The 23,453-nt window shown below is 48.9% G+C and overlaps 1 protein-coding gene across 2 annotated transcripts in view; it reads right to left on the bottom strand.

Annotated features, from left to right (window-relative positions):
* The window catches only part of gli2a (GLI family zinc finger 2a), a 57,484-nt gene extending 37,007 nt beyond the window's left edge, over positions 1 to 20,477 (bottom strand). Inside the window, exons 1-2 of one of the 2 annotated variants that reach the window (XM_068328681.1) lie at positions 20,119 to 20,477; positions 10,376 to 10,533 (exon numbers count right to left, since the gene is read on the bottom strand). In XM_068328681.1, coding sequence (XP_068184782.1) covers positions 10,376 to 10,490 — 115 coding nt within the window. In that variant the 5' untranslated portion in view covers positions 10,491 to 10,533; positions 20,119 to 20,477. The remainder of the gene's footprint in view (positions 1 to 10,375; positions 10,534 to 20,118) is intronic. The other variant, XM_068328680.1, reaches the window with a different exon arrangement.
* Positions 20,478 to 23,453: the final 2,976 nt, after the last annotated feature.

The raw sequence follows: 23,453 nt of genomic DNA, 5'->3' as shown, positions 1-23,453 counted from the left end.
CAGCTGCACCAGAGAACCATGCTGGGGGACGCTAATCCAACGGGGTGTCAGGCCACTTCTGGCAGCCTGGACACCGGCCGATGTGTTTACTTGGCCTTAATGCAAGTATGGAAGTCAAATAAACAAGAGCGCTACGAGTAACACATGTCGCTTTCATCGGGCGATCTCCGGCACGCGGGTCGGGCCTTTTCTAAAGGAGGGGCTTTACGAGACAGTGTTAGTCCACACGTCGGTCTTCATTAGACGTCATGCTGGAGAGGCGAAAGACGGGAAACAAACGACACCCGAGTTTGTCAAGAAAGTTTGCCTTCTGGTAACCCGGCGCGTCCAAGGCGAACGCGGTTCCTGATGGTTGACGGCGGGCCGGCTGAAGCTCTGGAGACCACGTCGAGTGGCCGGGACATTACTCAGCAACAATAAACAACAGCCCTCAAGATAAGGCGTCATTTGTCACCGCGGCGGCACTGACAAACACAATGCATTGTGTGATAAAATTAGCCGACATGCCATTTCCCTTGTGTGACACGGAGAGAGCGGAGTCACCCCGGGGTAAGCCTGAGGGGGGTGGGGGGCGGGATTGCTTTCATCCGACAAAGACGAACGGATCCGGACAGGAAGGGCTCTCAATCATACGGCGGCAGTTACACAACTTTATTCATGAGAGATGAACGTTATTGATCCCGCTTCTACAGTGTATATATATAATACCATGAAATATCAGCCGTCAAATAACGCGCACAACTTCAGAATTTTCTCGAAGTGTCTTCGTCTCACTAATCATTTCCTTTAGCCGTTAGCCCAGAGGCTACAGAAGCTAACCTAAAATTAATGTTTGCTTTGTCGATTTTGTCCAATCAGGTCCGGTTCTCGGAGTCTTCCTCTTCGCCAGATGTCCCACCTGCATCAGGTGAGTTTCGCTCCAACACTTAGTCTCCGCCGCTATGATTTCCACCTCCATCCTGTCCCACAGATGGTTAGTCATGTGATTCCACACCATCCTATTAGCAAGTTGGCTGTTCTGGCGAATTAATGGCGCTGGAAGCGAACAGGTGACCTTGAGTTACAGCAGAACAGATTTTGATTTATGGACTCGATTGGTACGGGATGTCCGTATTTGATGCGTCGTACTTCAACATTTGGTAGTGTGTAAGTGTATTTTGTCACCGAGCCCATTCCTGGAGCGAATTACTTCCAGAGAGCTCCCGTCAGCGTACCACACCAAACATTTGGGAAAACATTTCGGACTACAACAGCGGGATGTCATCAACATCTCCTTGACGATCTGGAGGCCTGGAAGTCGGAGACTTCATTCAGGATCCGGGTCTCGGAGATGGTGCAATGGAGTGGAGACATGGTGAAGCAATTACGGCGTGGCGGCATGCCAAGCTCCAGACTCCATAGAAAATCCAGGGTAAAGTTAGCAACGCTTATCTTCAAACAGTCCAGAAGGGGACAAAAGAGCCTCTGATTGAAACTATAAATGTTTTCTACATCTCGCAGAACCCCCAAAGGGAATTCACGTCCCGCTTTTATTTACTAAACAAACAAATGACAGACTTACGATATAATTCTGAGACTATTTAACTTCTCTGGATGGAAACAGGAACCATCTGGCTCCTCAGGTTGAGGATGGGCTTCAGACTCGGGGCCTGATTAGTCGCTTTCCCCCTTTGCCTCGCTTCAAAGCTCCAATCTGGATTTATAGCAGCCCTGTCTTGATAATGATCCACATGTGGCCCCATTGGGATCTCCAACCATCCCTTGTTCTCTCTGTGGAGACGGACGGCTGCAGCGTTCTTCCTAACGTCTTTGAACGCACCACATGAAGAGAGCGGCGATAAATCCCGACTTGGTTTTAATCATCAGAGAAGGTTTTCATATCGCTGGTTTCTGATTCAGAACCCATATCCGGACCCGTGCTGGTTCTGGCTCTGGATTGGTTGAAGTTGTCCAGAGATCAAGGATCTGTTGGGGATTGTTGTTAACAACCATTAGATAGCAGCACTGAGCATCTGGGGCGCCTCGTCTTAATTGCCCAAAGAATGAGGATGTTGATATTTCCTGTCAGTATTATTGAGTTGTAATTTTGAGTTCAATACATGTAACAAACTGTTAGCGACCAGTGTGCTAAGGCTAATGTGGTAAAAATGCTAAGCAAATATCATACAAGACAAAAAACCTATCACGCTAGCTATTTCATTACATGATGATGTGATGAAGTTGACAAAGCTTCACTTTGGGTTATTTTTTTTTTATATGGAGGGTTAATCTGCACAATGCTGGATTCAGTCATGCTAATTTTAGCTGCAGCATGTGCAAACAAATACCAGATGCAGACAAGTTAACCTTAGCTGCAGCAAATGCTAGATGTAGACTTGCTAATATTGGCTGCAGAATGTCCTGCATATGTGGAACCTCAGCTGCAGACATGCTAACCTTAGCTACAGCCCTGACTGGAGATATGCTAAATGGCAGATGCAGATATGCTAGTGTTAGCGGCAGACGATGCTAATAGTAGTTGCTACTGCTGTTGTTGTTTCAGTTTTTGGGTTCCTGATGTTCGGACATATATTTCTGGACCAGGTGTTCCAGGTGAGTCACGACGGGGTTGAGGACTGACGCAATTTTCACTTAGTGTGACATAGCTAGCGCCACATTCAGGCACCGTCGTATTTACCCAGCTCCAGCCCACACAAACACCTCCTGCGACCCAGAACCAAAAGCCGCTGACCCCCCATAAAGGCTGTAAGTACTCCCCGTCCCCCATGGACAGGTGCTAGCAAGCTAGCACGTCTTCCTGGGCGGTGTTGCGAGCGTTGGAGGAGGTGAGAAGGAACACTTTCGGACGTTTATGACGCGCCATCCCGGCAGATTGAGGATGTACTTTCACAAGACGCCACAGAAACGCTGTCTAACCCCCCCCCAGGAGCCTTTAATTACCCGGATTAGCTGAAGACGAGGGCCGGAAGCAGCCCAGGTCCGGAACGATCGAGTGTTGCTTCTGCACAAAGACTCCATTTAACGCTAACCCTGAGCGCGGGGCTCTGTTTCTACAGCGATAGGCCAACCCGCGCCACCTGATCCCCGTCAGGCCGCCGCTTGTCAGTTCCTATTAGCGACGGCGGCTGCCTCTGCTAACATGTGGTACCCATCACCCCACACCATGAGGCAGCAATCCAGCCCCCGGGACCCGCAGTCCTGGAATCACCTCCGGGTCTATGTAGAGAGTTATGACCGCCTGATGGAGCTGGTGACCGGGGGGGGGGGGGGGGGTTAACAATGCAGATGTCTCTATAAGACGCTAGTGGGAGCGTAGCTGAGGCAACGGCTCACCTGGAAATATAAGACGTCAGTTTCTGATCATCTGCTGGATGATGATGTCATCAGCAAGGAGGCAAAATCCATATTTACAAAAAAAAAACCCCCATCCTAATGTCCTCAAATAAAACCCGAAAGACGACCTTCACTCAGAAACCCAGAGTTACGGTTCATAACTAAAGTTCTTGTTTTCTACCTTTCAGGTTTTTGTTGTGGAATCTCTCAAAAACAGAAAAGTAACCTAAAACTCGTCAACAGGGATGCCACAAATATTTTTCACCCAAATTATTATTTTTATTATTTGATTAAAAAAAATCAATTCAGACTTATGAGAATAAATTCAAAACAAACAAATTAAGTGTTTCAATATTTTCTTAAAGTCCTGAAAAGTATTTTATAAAAGCTTTATAAAAACCTGCTTTTTGATTTAAAAAATGTTTTAAATCATGACGGTTATTAATATTGTTGAAGTAAATACAGTGTTTAAACGTCCACAGACGCATCAGAATAAAAGCTGAAATCATTCCATAAAGAAAAATGAACCCCCCCCCCCAACCTGACACCCCCCTTCCTGTTGGTGTCCCACAGCACTCAGAACCACAGGAACAAGCAGCAGCTAATATTCTGCCTCCTAACCATAAAATATGAATATTAAGATTTTTTCCAAAGTGCTCTGGTTGTGTTATCGTTACTGCAGCTCACACACACACACACACACACACACACACACACATACACACACACACACACACACACACACACACACACACACACACACACACACACACACATTCTCTCCTATTGACTTAACCTAATGCACACCTGTAATAACAGCTCCAGTCAGCGTATTCCAGTCTGTAAGGCGACGCTACCCTAATGGCGGCTAAATAGAGCTCTCTGAACAAAAACCACCTTTAGGGTCCGGGTTCTGGTCTACCGGCCCGACCCGGCTGGACCCGGTCCGGGCCCCGGCGCTTCATTTAGGGGCAGCTGCGAAAGTGTGAATCTTGAAACGGCGTCAGTGTTTGTTTTAGTGAGGAACTGATTTCACGCTGGTGGAATAAGACGCTCCATGGATGACTTCACCACAGCTGCTGAACACACACACACACACACACACACACACACACACACACACACAGGAAGTCCCTCCTCCAAATGTTGGTGAGGTCACAAACAAACTGCTGGACATCTCCGTCCGACGGATGTCAGGAGAATTCCTCTGAACTGAATGAAATATTTCTTATTGGGGGGGCGGGGGGGGGCTTGCCCTCTGTCCGGGGCTTTGGGCAACTTCCTCCAGCGATTAGGGGGTGATCCCCCCCCACAATGGAGAAGTTCAGCTGTAAAACCTCCAGAGGTAAATTACTGCTTTTCCATGGAATTAGAGGAAGCGTCTTGATGTGTAAACAATAACCCCCCACCCCCCCATTGGTTGAGTACCCCCCCCCCCCATCCCGCCACCCCTGCCCTCCCTCCACGCTTTGTTCCGTGGGAATTTCAGACGGGCCAGACCCCCCCCTCCCCAGCTGATAAAAAGGATTACAGAACCTGTAGCACAAGCTAACAGAAGCTAAAGCTAACAGAAGCTAAAGCTAACAGAAGCTAAAGCTAACATGTGAACATGCATGTAGCGGTTCCACACGATCTGCTTTCACTGCAGGTCAAAGGTGAGCTGCGTTCTGATTGGATGTCGATCTGGAAAGGGGCGGGGCCGAGTTGCGGGGTCGGACCTCAGATGGAGTGAGGGATGATGGGAAGTCGCGGGTGTCGACGCCCACAGCTGGGTCCCAAACAAAATAAATAAAATAAACTGATTGGATGACCAGAACATGTCTGAGCATGTTTGTATTCACTGATGGGGGGGTCTGGGGGTGGGGCTTATGGGGCGGTGGATTGGGAGGGGGAGGAGCACAACGATCTGGCGCTCTTTGAAGGCAAAGCCAAACATTCTCAGGCTTAGCTAACACCAACGGGGAAATCACCTGACAAACACACACACACACACACACACACACACACACACACACACACACACTAACACACACACACACGCTGTACATCCACAGTCAGTCGCCTCCCTCCACCCTCCGAGGGTGAAGTGGTTGGAGTGTAATTATATCTGCTGGTGCTGGCGGTCTGTGTGTGTGTGTGTGTGTGTGTGTGTGTGTGTGTGTGTGTGTGTCGTGTGAACGATCGGGGTTGAAAGTTGAACTCGTCTGTTTTCATCCTTCCTGTCTTCAGGAGGACGTCGGTTTAATCAGCGTCTCCAGCGACCAATCAGAGGCCTCACCTTTATTAAACACCTTCTGATTCGTCGGTGTGACTAAAGCTGCAGAAACGGCATTCTTTAGTTTTATTTTTTTAACTTTCAGGTTCAAGTTTTATTTTTTGGCGTATTTTAAATTCCAGGTGTTTCAAAAAAGTTGAAATCTGGTTGTAAAGTTTCATATAAAATGATTACGTTGCGTTCAAGTACTGTAAAAATTAGAGCGACCTGAAGCTAATGCCTAGCGCTAATGTATAGCCCCCCCCCCCCCCCAGTCATCTTTTGCCCTGCAGCTGTTCCAGAGCGACCGTCTTTATTTCCTGCAGCTGCATCATGAACGACTTCACATCTCTTTTCCATCTGGCGGCTTTTTGTTGGTGGGACCCTGAACGCCTCACGCCCTCCTGCATAAAGTTATGCTAAGCTAGGCTAATCATCACCTGACTCCATCTCCTGGCTCCTACCTTTACCTGTGAAACAAGGTCATGGGGTCACATCTTGTGGGCGGCGACCCCCCCCCCCCCCCCGCCCCTGCATGCTGTCCTGACGGTGCATTCAGGAGCGCTCGCAGCTGATTGTCAGTCTACAGGCTAATCGCTAAATGCTAGCAGAGAAACTCTAGATCTGTAATTACAAGAAGCAGCATTTCCCTCTGGAGGATTTCACTGATGGAACAAATCAATGCCCCGCCCCTCTCACTCGCCTCCTCCCAGCCTGGATGTGGCCGGCGCTCCGTTACCCGGATCAGCTGATCGGACCCTGAAGGCAGCACGCCGTTTTGTGAGGGAGGGAGCTGCATGTGAGGAGGTGGTGGTGGTGGTGTATGAACCGGAAGAGCCTGACCACAAAGCCCGCGCCCCACCCCGCCTGAGCCGGGCCTGTTTACACAAGCGCCCCCCCTCCCCCCCATGTTTACAGCCGCCACACGTTTGTGTTCCGCCGCCTCCAAACTCTAAACATTTATTTGTCTTCACTTGAACCGTGAGCGTCGGCCCCGCGTCGGGAGACGAGACGTGAGCCCCCCTCCATCCGGCGGTGAGGGGGGGGGGTCACACCGGGTCAGGAGGACGGAGAGTTCCCGCTGCAGAAAAGTGGTTTAATAACACCTCCCCTCGCCACCTGGGGGTGGAGCCAGCCACCTTATAGGGCGGATTCTCAAACAAAAACCAGGCAGGAAGCATCTTGGAAGCGGGGGCGTGGATTACACCACGGCATGCTGGGAAGAAAAAGCTCGGTTTAGGAGAGGATGAAGAACATAAAGAAAACGGGAAGTAGAAGCCAGGAGAGAAGCGGCCTGGGGGGGGGGGGGCTAATCCGCTGAAGCATCCATATATTGACTCCGCCCCCTCCCACCCCCTCCCTCTGCTTGTAAATGGGAGGAATGTAACGTGTTGTTTTTGGGCCTCTGTTAGGCAGATCCATCCACCGCCGTCGTCTCCAAAGCGCCGCCTCTGATTTATGTCTCCTGGTCTGATTAGAGGAGCGGCTGAAACACCGGGCCCTTCGCCGGGCTTCTGAGCCCCCGCTAGAATAAAATGGATCCTGTGAAACTCCTGTTTGAAGGGGGGGGTTGGGGGGGCGAGTCTCGTTATGAATTCCTGTGAAGCCGGCGGTCTGGTCGGACGCGGCGCCGCTTCTGTTTGCCCATTTCATGTAAACATAAGAAAGAATCCAGAGCTCATGTTTAATTCAGTTTCACATAAATATCAGGATAATACGGGCTTCAGAACCTTTTGGGGGGGGGGGGGGGGCGTTCAACCAATGGATCGACTCCCAATGTAGGCCAGAACCCCAACGACGGAACGCCCGTGAAGCCTACTGGGTCTGGGAAGCCGTGGGGTAAAGATCGGGGTCGGATCGAGGCGTAAACCGACTCTGGGAGTCGTTCCGGGACAGAAACCGAATCGGTCCCTGCCCCCTCCACCCCCGCCCACCCCCCGATAGGGTGTGGTTCCTGACAGGAACACCAACAGGAACCGGGTCAATAGTCCTTCCTGTAAGTCTCAGCAGCGGCGTCATCGATGTGCTTTTACAAAAATGTTACGGGAGACGACACCTGATCGAGCCGGGTCCGACTCGGCACCGGGACACGTCGACCCAAGTCACCCCCCTGAGTTTACCACCGCCCCCCCATCGTGAGCTCGCCATCGCCGCTCCTTCAGGAAGTCTTCACAAGTTCGATTCTTCCTCTAAAAGAAGGGGGGAGGGGGGCGGGTGTACAGGGGTCCGGCGTGAATGCGGTCATCCCTGCATAACCTCGCCCCCTCCCCACACCTCACACCCCCTCACACCCCCTCGGTGTAAGAGCCTCATTTAGGAACACGGAAAGAAAAGCAGAAATTTCTTTCTCAGGAAGATTAGTGGCCGTTCCTTTGGAGTAGGAGGTGGGGGGAGGTTGGCAGGGGGCGGGGCTCTATTTTTCTATGTGGGGGGGGGGGGCTGCACCCTCCAGAGAAGGGTCCCGTGGTCGATGCAGAGACCTCAATCCTACACCGTACCAGGCTCTTCCTCATTCATTATCGCCACGGCGACTGCGCTCGAAGTTTACTGAACACCGATCAAGTAATAAACTCCAGTTGATTATTAGAGCAAATAAATTAAATTAAAATATGCAAAAAAAAAAAAAAAAAAAGAATCCTGGAGCTGAACCTTTAATTCTTTATTTTAGACGTGATTTGGATTTGAAAACGATGATAAATAAAATTAGATCATCCAGGATATCAGAAATGTTTGGGTTTTTAAACTATTTTTATTCTGATTATAAATCACATTTCTTGAGTTTTTTCTGCTGGTATTTTCTACACGTTGGAACAAAAACAGGAACAGAACCGGCAACCGGGCCTCAGCTCGATGGGTCCCTATCTTTATTTTTGCGGCACCACGCTGTGAGTAATGGCTGTGGACGCCGTGGGCTCTACGCTGAGGAGCATCAATCTCTGCTGGGGCTCCAGGAGGAGGATGAGGAGCTCCTGCTCCACTGGCCTCGTACAGTCAAACCCCCTCATGATGGAAGATTCCTCTCTGGAAAACTTTCTCTGAATAAAATCAGGGCCGCTGAACAACCAGGTCTGCGTTTGGCATGTGGAGGGGGGCGGGGCCGCATCAATCACAGGTATTCCTTTGAACCGGCGAGATGTTTTACGGGCCTGGTAGCGGGCACCTAATCCGAACACATGTTCCTCCGGCAAGCTGACACACACTCGTAAGTCGCGGCGGGGGCCCTAGGGGTCGGGTTGCAGGGGCCGGGCCTGCAGGAGCTCGCCCTGCAGCCGGAGACGAGCGGGCTGTCACGCTAACGGTTTAGAACCAATAACAAGACCCGGAGGAGCCAGCTGCTCCCTGTCAGACGGACAGAACCCCCATTGGGGGCAGGAGACCCGATTGGGTCACTAAGTGGTCTTTATGCAATTACGATAACCGACGTTCCATAGAAATCATAAATAAGGACTAACCAGATGAAACCCTGTACCTTTTACCTTTACGGGTTCTTCCTCAACCCTTGGACAACATTTGGGATAAACCCACGGCCAGACCCACCGAAACACAGCCTTTATGGACGAGATGGAAACCTTTCAACGCATTCATTTGTCTTCTTATCTGCTTCTTTTGCTTTTGCGGATCACAGAGGGGTGGGGGAGGGGTTGTTGGAGCCCATCCCAGCTGATTTACGAGCGACAGGCAGGGGACACTCTGAGTGCAACGCCGGTGCGCAGTGGCATAAAAATTAATCTTAGCATGAAATATTTTAAATGATGCACAAACTGATCCAATTCGTTGCACGGGGGGGGGGGGGTATAACCCCCACCCCCCACCCCCAAAGACTGCAAAAACATTCTAATCACGTTGTCCCATCCCGAAGACCACCTCGCTTCAACATCTGAAGTGTTTTCTTTAAATATTCATCCAGCGGGCGATGGCTAGGATAATAAAGCCACATCTTCAAGGAGTTCCTCCTTATTTACTTCTGCCCCATATTTTCCTCACGCAGCTCATTTAAGACCAATAAAAAGAAGAATCAAAGCAAACAAAAGCAGAGCGGAAAAACTTTTACGTCCTACTTTTGCACGCAGTGGCAGGCGACCAGCCCTTCATTAAACGGGGGGGGGGGGGATGTTACGCTCTTGTGGCGGCCTCTCCAGCGATGCCAGCGCTTCCTCCTGGGGGTGTTCACTGTCCACCAGCCACCGTTAGTAATTCATAGCGCCGGGTCCCTTGGAGGTCCTCGAACCTCATTACGAGGATCCTCATCACGCATTCGCTCTCATCTTTTAATGACGACCCCTTACCTCTGAAACCCCCCCCCGGTTGGCAAAGGTAACACAGATCCAACCCCCCCCCCCCAGTTGACATACAATGGTCATAAGTGTGAAAGGCTGAATTATTTACGGTGGTGTCTTGAAGACCGTCGGCCTCTTTGTGGACGAGCCAGCGAGGGTGAACCTCCGTCCTAGTTTCTCACCCCCCCCTCCCTGAACAATTAATGCTCAGGGCTCCTCTGGTGGCAGGCCACCAAACCGTTATTAAGGCCCCCGCCACAATGTCCTACCACGTCTTCTTAGCATTTCAAAGGTGCCCCCCCCATCCCTGCTTTCTATGGTGTCCACTGCTCTGCCAGCCCCCTCTTTAGTAATTCATGAAATTTACACTGGGGAGGTGAGAACAAGGTCTTCTGACCTCGTTAGAACGTTTTTTCATCATCCATTCCTTGACATCTCTGAACCCCCCCATCCTATGGCGAGGCCCCCCCACCCCCGGACTCAGGGCGAGCCGGATGCGATTGGCGTTTACCTCTGCTCAGAGTGGTGGGCGATGGCTTCTTGGGCATCTCGGAGAAGCTGCTGCCGTCCAGACCAGAAGCTTTACACTCCTTCTTCTCGGTCGCCGTCGGAGACGAGGTGTCCATGTTGGGGTCGGCTGTCGACCTGGAGAGGAAGGAACGAACACGCCTGTCAAACAACAAGACATGAAGTCAGGCCACGGGTTTGAAGACCGACATCTTTAAAACAGCGTACTTTAGCAAGTTGTAAAGAACGCGTAGATGTTCACTTCCCCTTCAGGGGTTCTGTTTACTACTTTTGCAGGATTACGAAAAAACTACCTGACATACGTGTAGATGGGCACTTTCGGATGTTGTCAGACAATAAATTGCGCGTACAGTGTCGTGTGACTACCTACTAAAAATCTGCGACGTTTTGAAGCCGTACATCTTGGAAGTGCGAGCAAGCGAGGGATTACTGTAATCCATAATTTCTCTGGTAGAATCCACTTAACTCCGTGTGAAAATCCAGATCCGTTAGCATTTAGCCACTTAGCAGATTTGTGGTTCTATCTTTATGACACATCAGATGCAGTAAATCCGTGTTCTTATCTGAGGTATGTTTGCGATTCTGATTTAATCTCCTACAGGAAGTGTTTCCAGCTGGATGTTTGTTCGTTGGACACACGCTGAAGTGCGTTCTGGAGATTTACTGCCGGCGCTTGACGTCTTCCTCGGGTCGGCGTAATGGGCGGCGGGTCAAACCTGAACACACACTCAGGTTTGTCGTTAGGGTGTAATGAGTCGCCGGCGCCTCCGTCTCAATTGTGAGTGTGAGTGGCTCTCAGCGGCACACACACACTGAGTCAATACCACCTCGTGTGTGTGAAAGGCTCCGCGGCTTGGCAACGGGCCACTTGTTTGACTTGGTGGGACCTACAAGATCATCCTCCAGCGAGAACAAACAACCCCCCGGCACGCCGGGGTGGGGGGGGTCATTCAGCGCTATCCGGCGGGATCATCGTTTTTACACCTGTCTATGGCGCCGACACAATGCTGAGGAGGCGAAACAGGACTTCCGTCTAAGTTTGGACAGTCTCTGCGAAGCGTTGTCACACCTGTTGGGGGGGGGGGGTGCAACCCTGGAACGGCAATGGGAAATGATTTCTCACCGTCAGGAAAACAAATGTGATGTTTGGCAGCCAGAAAAACCTCAAGCAGCTCCGACATGTGTGATGGGGATGCCTTCAAAACATTTCAGCCCGTCTCCAGTTTGCTCGCCTTGAACCCAACGCTACCAGCCAACCTTCTATTCTGGGCTGCGACTGCAGACGTTTAGGTGGAGTCGTTTCAGAGCTTCGCTTCTGAGCGGTTAAGAAAACAGACGAGATGTTTCTTGGCTTTGGAGGCTGCAGCTGTAATTCGAACCATTTATTCACTGTCAGACTGAAGACAGGATTTTTTTTCTCTCTCCCGCTTTGCTTCGTTTGAAAAGCTGCAAAAACACAAGAAAGACCCAAAAGCATGGTTGGGGAGACGGCTGGGGCATCGTAGATCCGAACAGATGATGATGTGACTCTGGGTTTTTTTGCAGAGACAAATAAAAACCAGCCCAGTGTGATTTTTAACTAACATTGCAAAAAAGAGGAGTGACATAAAACGCAGCATCGTCTGCATATAGAGCGACGTTTCACCATTGATCTCTATTTGTCTTGTAGATTTTATGACTGTTTCATTTGATTTTCTTTCTCTGTGAGTTAGCTGCCACCTGCTAGCAGCTGATTTATGTAGTGAGCTGCAGTCATTAAGTCATCAACACCCCCGTTCTGGTCTGTCTCCGACCACAACCACCCGCTGTTAAGCCTTCGCAATTTGGAAAGAGAACAATCCTGCCTTGAACATTCTGCGTAGAAGGGGATACCACCCAGTCAATGCCAAGCGGATGGAAATGTTCAATGTTCCCAGGTCTCCAGAAGCACCAAGAACCCAGATTGAGATGATGTGAGGGCCAGGAACCTTCACCTGGTTCTCCATTGATAACACTTTTTAGGCACAACTGTTAAGCCGACCTCAACATATTAAAAAAGTGGACAAGAATGAGGTTCTACTGGTGTCAACTGACCCCAACTTGTCAGACCTGCGTTGTGATACCTTGACGACTGCGTATACTTTATTAGGAGCTCAGAGAACGATGTTTCTGGAGATTAAAGCTCCTGTCCAGGGATCTGGTTCCTGTTCGCGGACGTGTTGAAGCGCTGCTTAGGGTTTCCTGTTGATATCCAACATGTCATCCTTTATCGCGGGGTGTGTGTCTGCGACCCTTCGAGGTGCCAGTCGCCTGTCGCCGGGCCAACGTAAGCCGATTAGAGGTGGGTGACTAACAGGTTTAGGCTGCATCTGCTTCTTTGTTGCCCTGCCAACACGTCCTCGAGTTTCGCCTCCCAGAACTCTGACATCACCTTCGTGGTGTGATCTTTCATAGACTTTTATTAAAAGTTGGCTGAAAAACAGACTCTGTTTGGGAGTGGAGCCTCTCGGCCAAGATAGGAGTTTCCAAATCGCCCGTCTTTTAAAAACAACCCAGAATCCTCCCTTGAACATCAGGCTCTGATGAACATCTGGCAGCTTCAGCAAGAAACCAGAAGACGACCCATCAGCCGCGAGCACCTGAAGACGTCAACAATTGACCCCAACCTCACCTCAAACCCCCGCCCACCCATCTATTCCTTGATTCCATGGTGCTGTTCCATTACCCCCCCCTCCTCACCCGGGGCCTCCCAACAGGCCAGACCCTTGTTGCCCCCGCTGACAGGGAACCCCCCAGCTCTGACAGGCTGGTACAGGTGTCAAGAACCGAAGGGACAGATGGCAGGGGCCAAAGGCGAACCCACGACAAGGGCGCACTTCTTTCCTCATCTTCTGGTTGGCTGGGCAGCCCAACCCAAACCCCCCCCCTCCCCCGTTACCCCCACCTCAAAGACAGAACCCCTAGAAATATTTAAAAATGTTCAGGAGATAAATTTGGTGTTCTGAAGGAAATAAATCTTTTTTATTATCTTGTTTTCTCAAGATTTTTGTCATAAAATGAACTTTTTTGTAACTGTTATTTCCCTGATGAGGCAAAAACTAAAGAACGAGTTTAGAACTACCCCCATTAAACCTTCTGGGGGGGGGGGCGTTGTTTCTTCATCTTGGCTAACTGGGAATAATCTGTAAATCTGGATAAAAACACGACTTTTTCCGATAGATTTAAACGTGATAGTCTTCCTCGCCCTTCCCAACCCTGGTAACCTGTACCCATGACGACCCCAACGCCCACCCCCCAACCCCTTAAAAACAACCCTCAGCGAACTGATTTGTGGGAACTTAAAGAAAAGAAGAATCTCCTGGTTGCTGCTTTTGAAAATGATTTATTTATCTGAATTCATTTCAGAGCTTCTTTTTTCTCATGGGAACCAAAGCAGTGTCACAGAGGGGGGTGGGGAGGGTGTGTGTGTGGGGGGGCTTTGTTCTGGTTCTTTCCCGCCACAAACCCGGACGTCTGAGTCGGTGACAAACGTCTCAGTAAATCATCTCAGAGGTTTTGGGTTCGGTTCTTTCGGGTCTGGAAGTGAAGGCAGACGGGTTTTAATTGGGGGGGGCTTGAACATGAAGGGGAGGAGCTCCTCACAGCGCCGCCCCCGCCCCATAACGGTAACTGGACGTCCAGACGGGCCGCCGAACCGTCACAGGAAACGGGCTGAGGTAATGGGGAAAGTCGCCGCGATGTTTCCGTCTGCCAGCTCGGCTTCGGTATCCCATGATTCCACTCCCCCCCGCCCCCCCTCCGCCCTCGCCTCACAAGGTTGCTTTGGGACCCGGTGTGTGTTTTTGTTCACGCCACCGCCGCCGTTCAGCAGCTCGCCTTCCACCGACATGGACAGGAATGCAAACATCAAACGCGGCTTTGCTTGCCTGACTCCGGGCCATGCTGGTGGAGTCATCACACACACACACACACACACACACACACACACACACGGGCATGCCCACACGCTGCTGTCCTGGCATGCCGTGATGGATGGGTGGGGTCTCCGGCCCCCATGCCACCTGCAGACGCCCCATCTCGGGTTTCTGGCGCTCGGGTCAACACAACCGCCAAACGCCAAAACGCATTGGAGTCTTCGTCAGACGGGACGCGTTGTGTTCCAGTCCCCCCCCCATGTGTTTCAAAGTGGGTCCTTGTCGGGTTTAGACGTCAGATTAAACATTTTCAGATGTAAAGTCTGATTTCTTTTGATTAAATCTTTAAATTCTGGCTGTTTTTGGGTCGTTCCTGAACCCGACCCCCCCAGGCAGGAATGCTGAGCTGTCGGGTCTAATTTACAGGTGGACAGGTGTCACATGACCCCCACCCCCCACCCCCAGTATGACCTGTTGGTGGCCACATGACGGTTCGAAGCTGCTGAAATCACATCTTTGTAACCATGAATATTTTTTCTACACACTCTTCCCCTTCAAATTAAAAGCATCGATTGCTGCTTTGACTCGTCCTTTGAAGTTAATATCGGTGATGTGACTCATCTGAGGCCTGGAACACACACACACACACACACACAAACAAGTGAAGGACTTTCACCAAAAAAGCCCCAGTTTGCAGCAGGAGCTTTGAAAGGTTTGGATTTTCAAAATAAAAGCCCATGAAACCAGGAATAACTCATTCGCTGATGACAATTTTTTCTCCGTGTTTTCTGATCTGAGAACGTCTTCGGCTCCGACCGATGTGAGGGACGTCTGACTGGAGACGTGTCGGGACAGGGACGGGCCAACCTTCCCCCTCAGGGGTGTGTGTGTGTGTGTGTGAATCACTCGCCTCCTGTGAGGATTTACCGCTGAGGTCAGAGGTCACGAAGAGGATTGTGAGCTGAACGTTAGCCGTTAGCATGATTCGGAGGCCGGATGGCTCATAACGAAGCTTAACAGCTGATGTAATATCAAAGGCATCTGAAACAGCCCAGAAAAGCCCCCGTGGATGAGTTGTGACCCCCACCCCCTCCAACCCGACCTTTCCTGCTCGCCGAGGCAATATCCTGTGGTTGATCTACTCGTCTCCCTCCAACACGAAACAGATGTGGAGTCAGGAGCTACTCCAGAACACCAGGAACCCACGCCCATCGCTTTAGCTCCGTAGCATTGGATAGCATCGAAGCTAAAGGACACGCCCACAAACAGCAAAGCTGATAGGCCGATCAATAAATAACTTCTTCCGAATGGGAATGGGTTAGCATTGGCTGCTAATTTACCTAAGATTAGCACATATGATGATTAGCATGTGTGCAGCAGTTAGCAGCTAACTCAGATCGCCCAATCAAAACTGTTCAGTAGCTGCAGCTAACACTATCCATCAGCCTCGTGAGAGCATCTCTATCGCTATTGGCCAATCAGTTAATCAATATCAGTCACTGTTTGCAGATGAAGACAGCTGATTGGACGTCGTTGACGGACCCTCCCACCCCCCCTGTGATGTTTTGACTACAACAAACAGCTGAATGGACGCTGATCATGTGACCGCGTGACGGCCGCAGCTGTCTCTGATGCTACTTCCTGTCCGGCAGTAGTTAGCGCTCAGCTGTCATTAGCTTCAACAGCTCCTTAGTGTGTGTGTGTGTGTGTGTGTGTGTGTGTGTGTGTGTGTGTCGGTGATGTCCAGCTGCCGCCGCGTCCGTCAGCCTTTTGGCGGTGGGGGAGGGGCTTTTGAAGTTTCAGGGTGTTAGCGGGCGCATCAGCAGCAGCTGTCGCCGTCCGACCAGGTGAGATCCCGTGGATCTTAAACGGTTGGAAACGTTCTTGAACGGGGACCCGGTGTTTCATTGGCTCAGACGGGTCCTGAACCAGGCTCCTGACCTTTGACACTCTGCAGTTGAGGTTGTTGACTAAGAGAACCTCTAACATGATGGTTTATGTAGTTTCAAACACAACAGAACTCATCTGCTGCTAACAGACGTTAGCGTGCAAGGCTAAAAGCAGATGTCGCCCCCTACTGGTCTGGCATAGGTACTGCAGGCGGTTGAGAAAACAGCGCCGCCTGAATTTTAACGTGCAGAGAGATGCTTTTGGCAGTGGTAGAGCTGTGTTAGTGACCGTCCCGTTTGCATGAACATCTGGCGGTTTCACCAAGTTGGGGGGGGGGGGGTCCACGCGTGAGAAGACCGACCGCCGCCGCGGCGGTTTCCATCCTACTTTCCCTCTCTGATGAGCTGATTACAAAACATCATGCTGGCGCAGGACCAGGGCGAGGGGGGGGGCCGCGGCGGCGGCGGCGGCGACTGACATGCAGTGAGGGAGCGGGGGGTAGGGGGGAGGCTGGCGCTAAAGACAAACACATGTCTGCGTCTCCAGCCCCGATCGGAGAGGAGTCTGTGGCCTGGCAGCCAATCAGCTCCATTTGGAATTTAATATCTCCAATCATATGAATAAGGAGGAAACCACCCTGCCCTCGAGGCGGCGCTGACTTTAGAGCTGTGGGAGGGCCTATAAATCAAAACCTCTTCACTAACCCCCCCACCCCCCCGACAGAAACACAAACACTTCTCCTCTTTCTGTGTTTAGCTGCGTTTAGTCGGCGGCGGCAGCCTGTGCTTCACATCAGAGTCCGGTAAACACAGCAGACAATACGCCATTGTCTGCCCCCGTCAGTCCATCAGAGGAGCTGACGGCTCCGCCACCTTTCTGTCACATGACTGATGACATCATCACCATCCTCCATGCCGCCAAACGGCCTCGGATTTATGTAGTTTCCTGTTTCCGTATAAGTTTGTGAATGTTCAGGCATCATCTGCATATTTTAAATTATTCATTCGTCTTCTTCGCTGATTCTTCCACTCTTGAGGGTCACGGGGGTTGCTGGAGTCCATCCCAGAGGACTTACGGGTGAAAGGCAGGGGACACTATGGAGATGACACCACTGCACCAGAGATAAATTCATCATTTAAAATAAAATAATTTAAATTAATTAACTATTCTGAATTAATAATTGCCAAATAATTGTTTTCAATTATTTTAAATGTATTACTTTAAATTATTTTAAATTAACTAATTATTATACATTACTTTATTATTTTAATTAACGATTTGCAATAAATAATTTTAAATTAAATTGATTATTTCGAATGAATGATGATAAATTAATTCAAAATTATTCTCTTAATTCATGAGTGTTTTTTTGTCCGAAAGCCAAACGTATTTAAAAAATGTACCCAGATGTGAACAGATGAACTGAGCGGCACAGACCGATTGATTGATTGATTGATTGATTGATTGAAAGTGTTTCTGGCATCTCTCAGCTGTAAAAAACAAACCTCTCCACTGTAAGAAGTGAAGACAAACAGCCCGTTATCAGGCCTTATTGTCAGGAGTTTATCTTGTGGTGAGATAATGACATTAGCCCCGCCCCCTGGGGGGCGGTGACCTTTGGTGACCCGACCGGGGTTCCCTCGCCGCTCCGGCCACCATTGTTCCTTTGTTCCCTCAGACAATGATGAGGTCGCAGCCCGAGCATTCTGGGAAGCCGGGTTTCCGATGAGTCAGCGAGAAGTGAGGGAGCGAGATGCATCATCATCATCCTCCTTATCATCATCCTCATCCTCATCATCACAGTGATGGAGGCAGAGCTACGATCCAGCCTCAGGACCCAGATGTGGGCTGGGTTCACCTCACAGGGTTCCACAGGAACAAGCCCCCATCACCTGTGCCTCGTCTGTCACAACCAGCGAACAACAGGAGTTGATCGATCGATCGGGTGATTGATCAGTTGATCGATGTGCTGCTTCTCAAACTTATGAAAAGTGACAAAAGTGGTGTTTTAAAACTTTAGCATATTGCCGTTAGCATGGTTAGCATCAGGTCAGGGGTTCAGGCCGCCGCCCCCTCGGCCCAACTCTTAATCCGACCACCGACATAACCCCCCCACCACCACCACCGCCACCACCGCCGTTGGGGGGGGGGGGGGGCTGACAGGCCTCTGAATGGCTTCATACAGCGGCGGGTTGGGGATGAAGGCTTTCTCTCCTTTTAGGAGTTTACTCAGTGGGGGGGGCAGCTCCTCCCCCTCCTCAGAGTCACTCACACACCCCCTTTTCTGTCTGTACGCTAGACTTCATCGGTATTTGCTTTCAAAAAAGCTGCCCTCCTCTTCCTCCTCTTCCTCCTCCTCTTCCTCCTCTTCCTCCTCCGTTTCCAGTATTTTCTTCATTAAATTTTATCCCAGAAAAGAGGCAAAAGAAAAACTGCAGTAGATCGATAAACTGGGGTCTAAACGTGTTGTGGGGGGGGTCCACACATGAAAGCATAGGCGGTGGCCCCCGGGAGGCGCTGCGGGGCCGCGCCCCTGAATGGCTGAATGGACCCCCTCCATTCCTGGGGCCTTTCAGTGGCGCAGCAGAGCTGTTGGAACTCCACCCCCCCACAAAGACCCAGCGCACTAAAACTTTCTCTTCTTTCTTCTCATGCAAATCGCCCCCCCACTCACCCGCCGCCACCCCCACCGGGGTCGTCATCGTGTGAAGCGGAAAAAACACACACATCTACGGATCCCCACGTTTAAACCGCAGATCCTCAGGCTCTGACAGAGGCCCCCCAGCTCCAACTGGGCCCCCCCATCTGATGGAGGCTAACGGGGCCAAACGCGGCCCCTGAAGGGCCCACAAAGCGAGGAGTGTTTGTTGACGGCTTCAGGCCGCAGAGCAAACAGTCAGCGCGGGTCTGTCAACAGTCAGCACACGAGCCCCCCCCCAACCAAACCCGACCCGGTCCGGCGCTGTTTGCCCTCCTGTTTGCCCCTCGCTTTGGGGCATTAAGAGATTAAAACAGTAAAGAGGAAGAGGGTTCAAAGCCCCCTCGTCATCCTCGTCGTACCTACGGACCAATCAGACGGAGGATCCCAGAATCCTGAGGCGTCAAAAACAGCTTTTTAAAAAAATTACTATTAAATCAATATTTTTTATATTATATTAAATCACTATTAAATAGTTTTTAAAAAGGAGTTTGAACTTTTTATTCCTTCTAAACAATTTATTTGACTTCATCTAAAAGTGATGAAGGTTTGATGTTCTAATAGTTTTTGACACATGCAGAAAAAAGTCAAAACTGGAACAGATGATGAAGATTTGTAGTTTTTAAAATAGGAAAAATAAAGTCAGGAATAATTCTAAGAATTATAATTATTAAATATTTGTTTTCATGGTTAAATTCAACTTTTTTTTTTTGGAACGGTTTTGGGAGAAAACTAATATTTTTTTCCAACTTCTTTTGGAGTCCTGACGGGTTCGGTGTGTGTGTGTGTGTGTGTGTGTGTGTGTGTGTGTGTGTGTGTGTGTGTGTGTGTGTGTGTGTGTGTGTGTGTGTGTGTGTTAGTGTGTGTTTAAACACACACTTTGACGTTCGATTGTGTCGAACCGGGTCACAAAAGGGGATTAAAGAAACGTGTAGGAGTTCAGGATGAAGCTGGAGAATCTGCTTCAGATTAAAAGTCTTCAAACTGAACCGGAGCGGAAAACGCGCCAGCGGCGAGCCGGACCGGTCCGACCCGGGAGGGGTTGGCGCCGGGATTTTTTCTCACCGCATCCCTTCTCTTATGGATCAAGTTGCACGACGGGCATTTTTGGGATTCCTCTGTCAGATGAGTTCAAAGCTGCGCTTTTACGCGTCTGCCGCGGATGCGGAAAACAAGGGGCGACCCGCCGGAGGTGGGGAGGGGGGGGAACCAGAACGGAACCAACAACCATCATCATCAGCTTACCTTTAGGGCTGTGTGTGTCCGCCGACCCGGGGCTGTTCCTCTCACCCCCTCCGCCCGGGGCAAACGGTGTGTTCGGTGGGAGCTGAACGCGCAGCGACTCCAAACTCCATGAACCGACTCAGGAAAAGTTTGGCGTTCGCACCCCCCCCTCGTCCCGGAGAGAGAGTCAGTGCGGGGAAGTTCGGGGAATCGACTGGAACTTCTTCCTACAATCCATCCTGTGCGGGAGACGCGCTCCGCTGCGCGCAAACGACGACGCGTAAATGTTGTTTTTCCGTCTCGACGGCGCGTAAAAAGTTTGGAGCTGCGGACGCTTCGCTTCGGTCGCGCGGAGACATGCGCCGCCCCCCACCCCCTCCCCGCTGCGGTCTGTTTTCAATCCGACCCCCTCTTCTTCCTCCTTCCCCCCTTTACCTCCTCCTCCTCACCCCTCCACCCCCCCGTGCTCCCTGGTGAGTTGGGCCATTTGCCGCACCAGATGGGCCGGGCTAACTCTATCCAGCAGTGTGTGTGTCTGTGTGTGTCTCCGTGTGTGTGTGTGTGTGTGTGTGTGTGTGGGGGGGGGGGGGGTTACTCCAAGTTTGGTTTATTGTTCGGTTCTTCACGGAAGCCGCGGTGCGGAATGTCAGAGTCTTCATCAGACGGGACGCGTTCCATTCCGCTTCTGTCCGCTGGAGGGAAGAGAAAAGATCAGAGTGTGTTCAGCGGGATGGAGAGGGAAAGTTCTAGAGATGTTGTAAAGGTGTTCTAAAGGTGTTCTAAAATGTTCTAAAGATGTCCCACATCCCGGTTTGACGTCACAGCCAGCAGAGGGTTAAAGGACTGTTCCGGTACCGTTCGGTTCTGACGGCTCACCGGACAGGTTCAGTCAAAGGAAACATCTTCAGATGAGTTTTAGTTCAGTTTCCCCGAAAGACACAAAAACTACAAACCTGGATTCCACGTGACATTGAAAGGGGCGGGGCTTGAGTCAGGTAGATGAGCAGAGGTGGTTGAGCCTGAACAGATAAAGTTCACAAGTCCATGTTGGTGAGATGTACTTTATTGATCCCAAACGTTGCAGGAGCTTCAATGGACATAAAAATAGAATTAAGAATAATAATAAAAAATTAAATTAATTTCATTAATTAAATTAATAAAATTAAAATAAAATTAAAATAAAACGAATTAAATTAAATTTTACTTTTCTTCCAAATTAAAATCAGAATATTTAAAAAATTAAATGAATTCAAATAAAATTGAAATAAAGCTAATTCATTAAATGAAATAGATTTTATTCTATTAATTAATAAAATTCATTAAACTAATTAAATAAAATGTTATTCTTCTTCCAAAAAAAATTCAGAAGCAGAATAATATTAAGAATAGATTTGCATTAAATTAAGATGTGCCGTAATATACATCAAAGATAATTAAAGTCTGAAATGTGGAATAAACAGACGCTTTCCCCCCGCAGGGCTGCGAGGGGGCGGGGCTTATCACAGAGCGGTCACACCTGTGGTGGGGTCACCTGTGGGAGGAGCCAACGACGACACTCAGAGCACTCCGGCTGTGAGGTAACGTGTTAACAGCTGTTTCTTTTTATTATAAAGCTATTTAATCTATAGATTAAATTATGGCTGAATTTAATTTAATCTATAAATTTATTTAAAATAAAAAGAGTAAAATAAGAACACCTGGATATAAATAACTAAATTCAGTATGTTTAAGTTTTAATATTTTACCTCTGTTAGCTAATTGAAGCCATGCTATGAGCTTATTAACACTAATAAGAGCTCGGAAAAATGCAGATGTATTTAATACACTTCTCAAAAAATGATTTTAATCTAAAACAAACCGATCAAATGCAGGATTGTGGGTAATTGATAGATAATATTTGTGTTATTTATGGATCATTCTTTGATCTGGTTCAGTGAGGTAAAGAAAAGTAGTCCCAGGTGCCCGATTAAAAATATTAAACACGTGTTTAGAGTTTGGAGCCGTTCCTTCCTGTATGGGAATGATTGGGTTTAATGTGAGTGAAGGTTTAACGGTTTATTCCTAAAGTTGCTGATGATTCCTTTGTTGCGGTTCAGTCTGGAAACTATTTTGTGGGGGTTTAATGACGGGAGAGCTGGCGGAGGAACACGGCGCCTCGCTGCTCTCTGGCTCCTAATCGTTTATTTTAAACAGCTATAAATGATCAATATTAGTTTGATTCACTTTAATGAATCCAGAAATTATTGATAGAAAATATCAGAATTTGGATCTGGATCCGTCTGAACCCGGATCGACTCTTCAGAACTGGGAACTATTGATGATTATCAATAATAGATCAGTTCAATCAGTCCGTTTTTACCGTTGTGTGATTTTTTTGCACCGTGTGGGTGAAGTGGAACACAACAACGATAACCAGTAAACAAAATGTTTATTGTCCTCACAATAAACACAAACTTCAGGTTCAATACAACCCCGATCGATAGAATTCAAAGATAAAACTTGAACATTAACAAACGTGAAAACTTCACACAAATTATTTTCATCTGGTTCAAACTCTTTCTTCTTCTTCTTCATTGGTTTACGCTACTCGCCTTAATTACCCCGGTGGCGCCCCCCAGTGGTGTCAGAGTTCTTCCTCTGTTTGACTCCACCCCCAACTCACCACGACGCTGAACACTTTAAAACATCCCATAATACTTACTGTAAAATGATGACGTTTTACCTCCACCAATGGGGCGAAACCTGTGTGTCAATGTTACTGGTCCAAGCCCCGCCCACTTTATCACCTTTAGTCATAAAATATAAAAATGTGCATTAAAAGTGATAAATTGTCATTATTTTGTCGAAATACACTTTTGAAACAAGAATGAATTCTTTTGATTTCATAATAAATATAAAATATAAAACTATTTACCTTTGAATATTTTATGATTTGTTTGTTTTGAGCAGAAAAAAAGAGTTTTGTATCCTCGACAAAAATAATTTACTTCATTTGAATAAAACTTAATTTTAATCAGGAGGTTTAAACTTGAATAAAAACATTTAAATTATTTAATATCATCAGTCTGACGTCATCAAACCCGTCAGTTCATAAAGGAGCATCTTTACCTTTTAGACGTTCATTCTAATTAAATTCTGTAGACGTGTCCCAGTTTGACCTCCTGACCCAACAAATCAGAGTTTATGTATAATTACGTACTGAATGATGACGTCACCCCTCCCTCAGATTTATCATAAATATTCTTTAAATCTCCTCGAACAAATAAAGTAGTAACCCAACCAGTCCGTCCAGGAGGCTTTAGGGATTCCTGAGGAAGCGGTGCCCCCTGGTGGCTGCAGGAAGCATCGCGTCTGGT

The sequence above is a fragment of the Antennarius striatus genome, chromosome 12 (genome assembly GCF_040054535.1).
Source record: "Antennarius striatus isolate MH-2024 chromosome 12, ASM4005453v1, whole genome shotgun sequence".
Classification (NCBI taxonomy): Eukaryota; Metazoa; Chordata; class Actinopteri; order Lophiiformes; family Antennariidae; genus Antennarius; species Antennarius striatus.
Note: the sequence above shows the minus strand (reverse complement) of the source record. Positions and strands in the feature narration are given on the sequence as shown.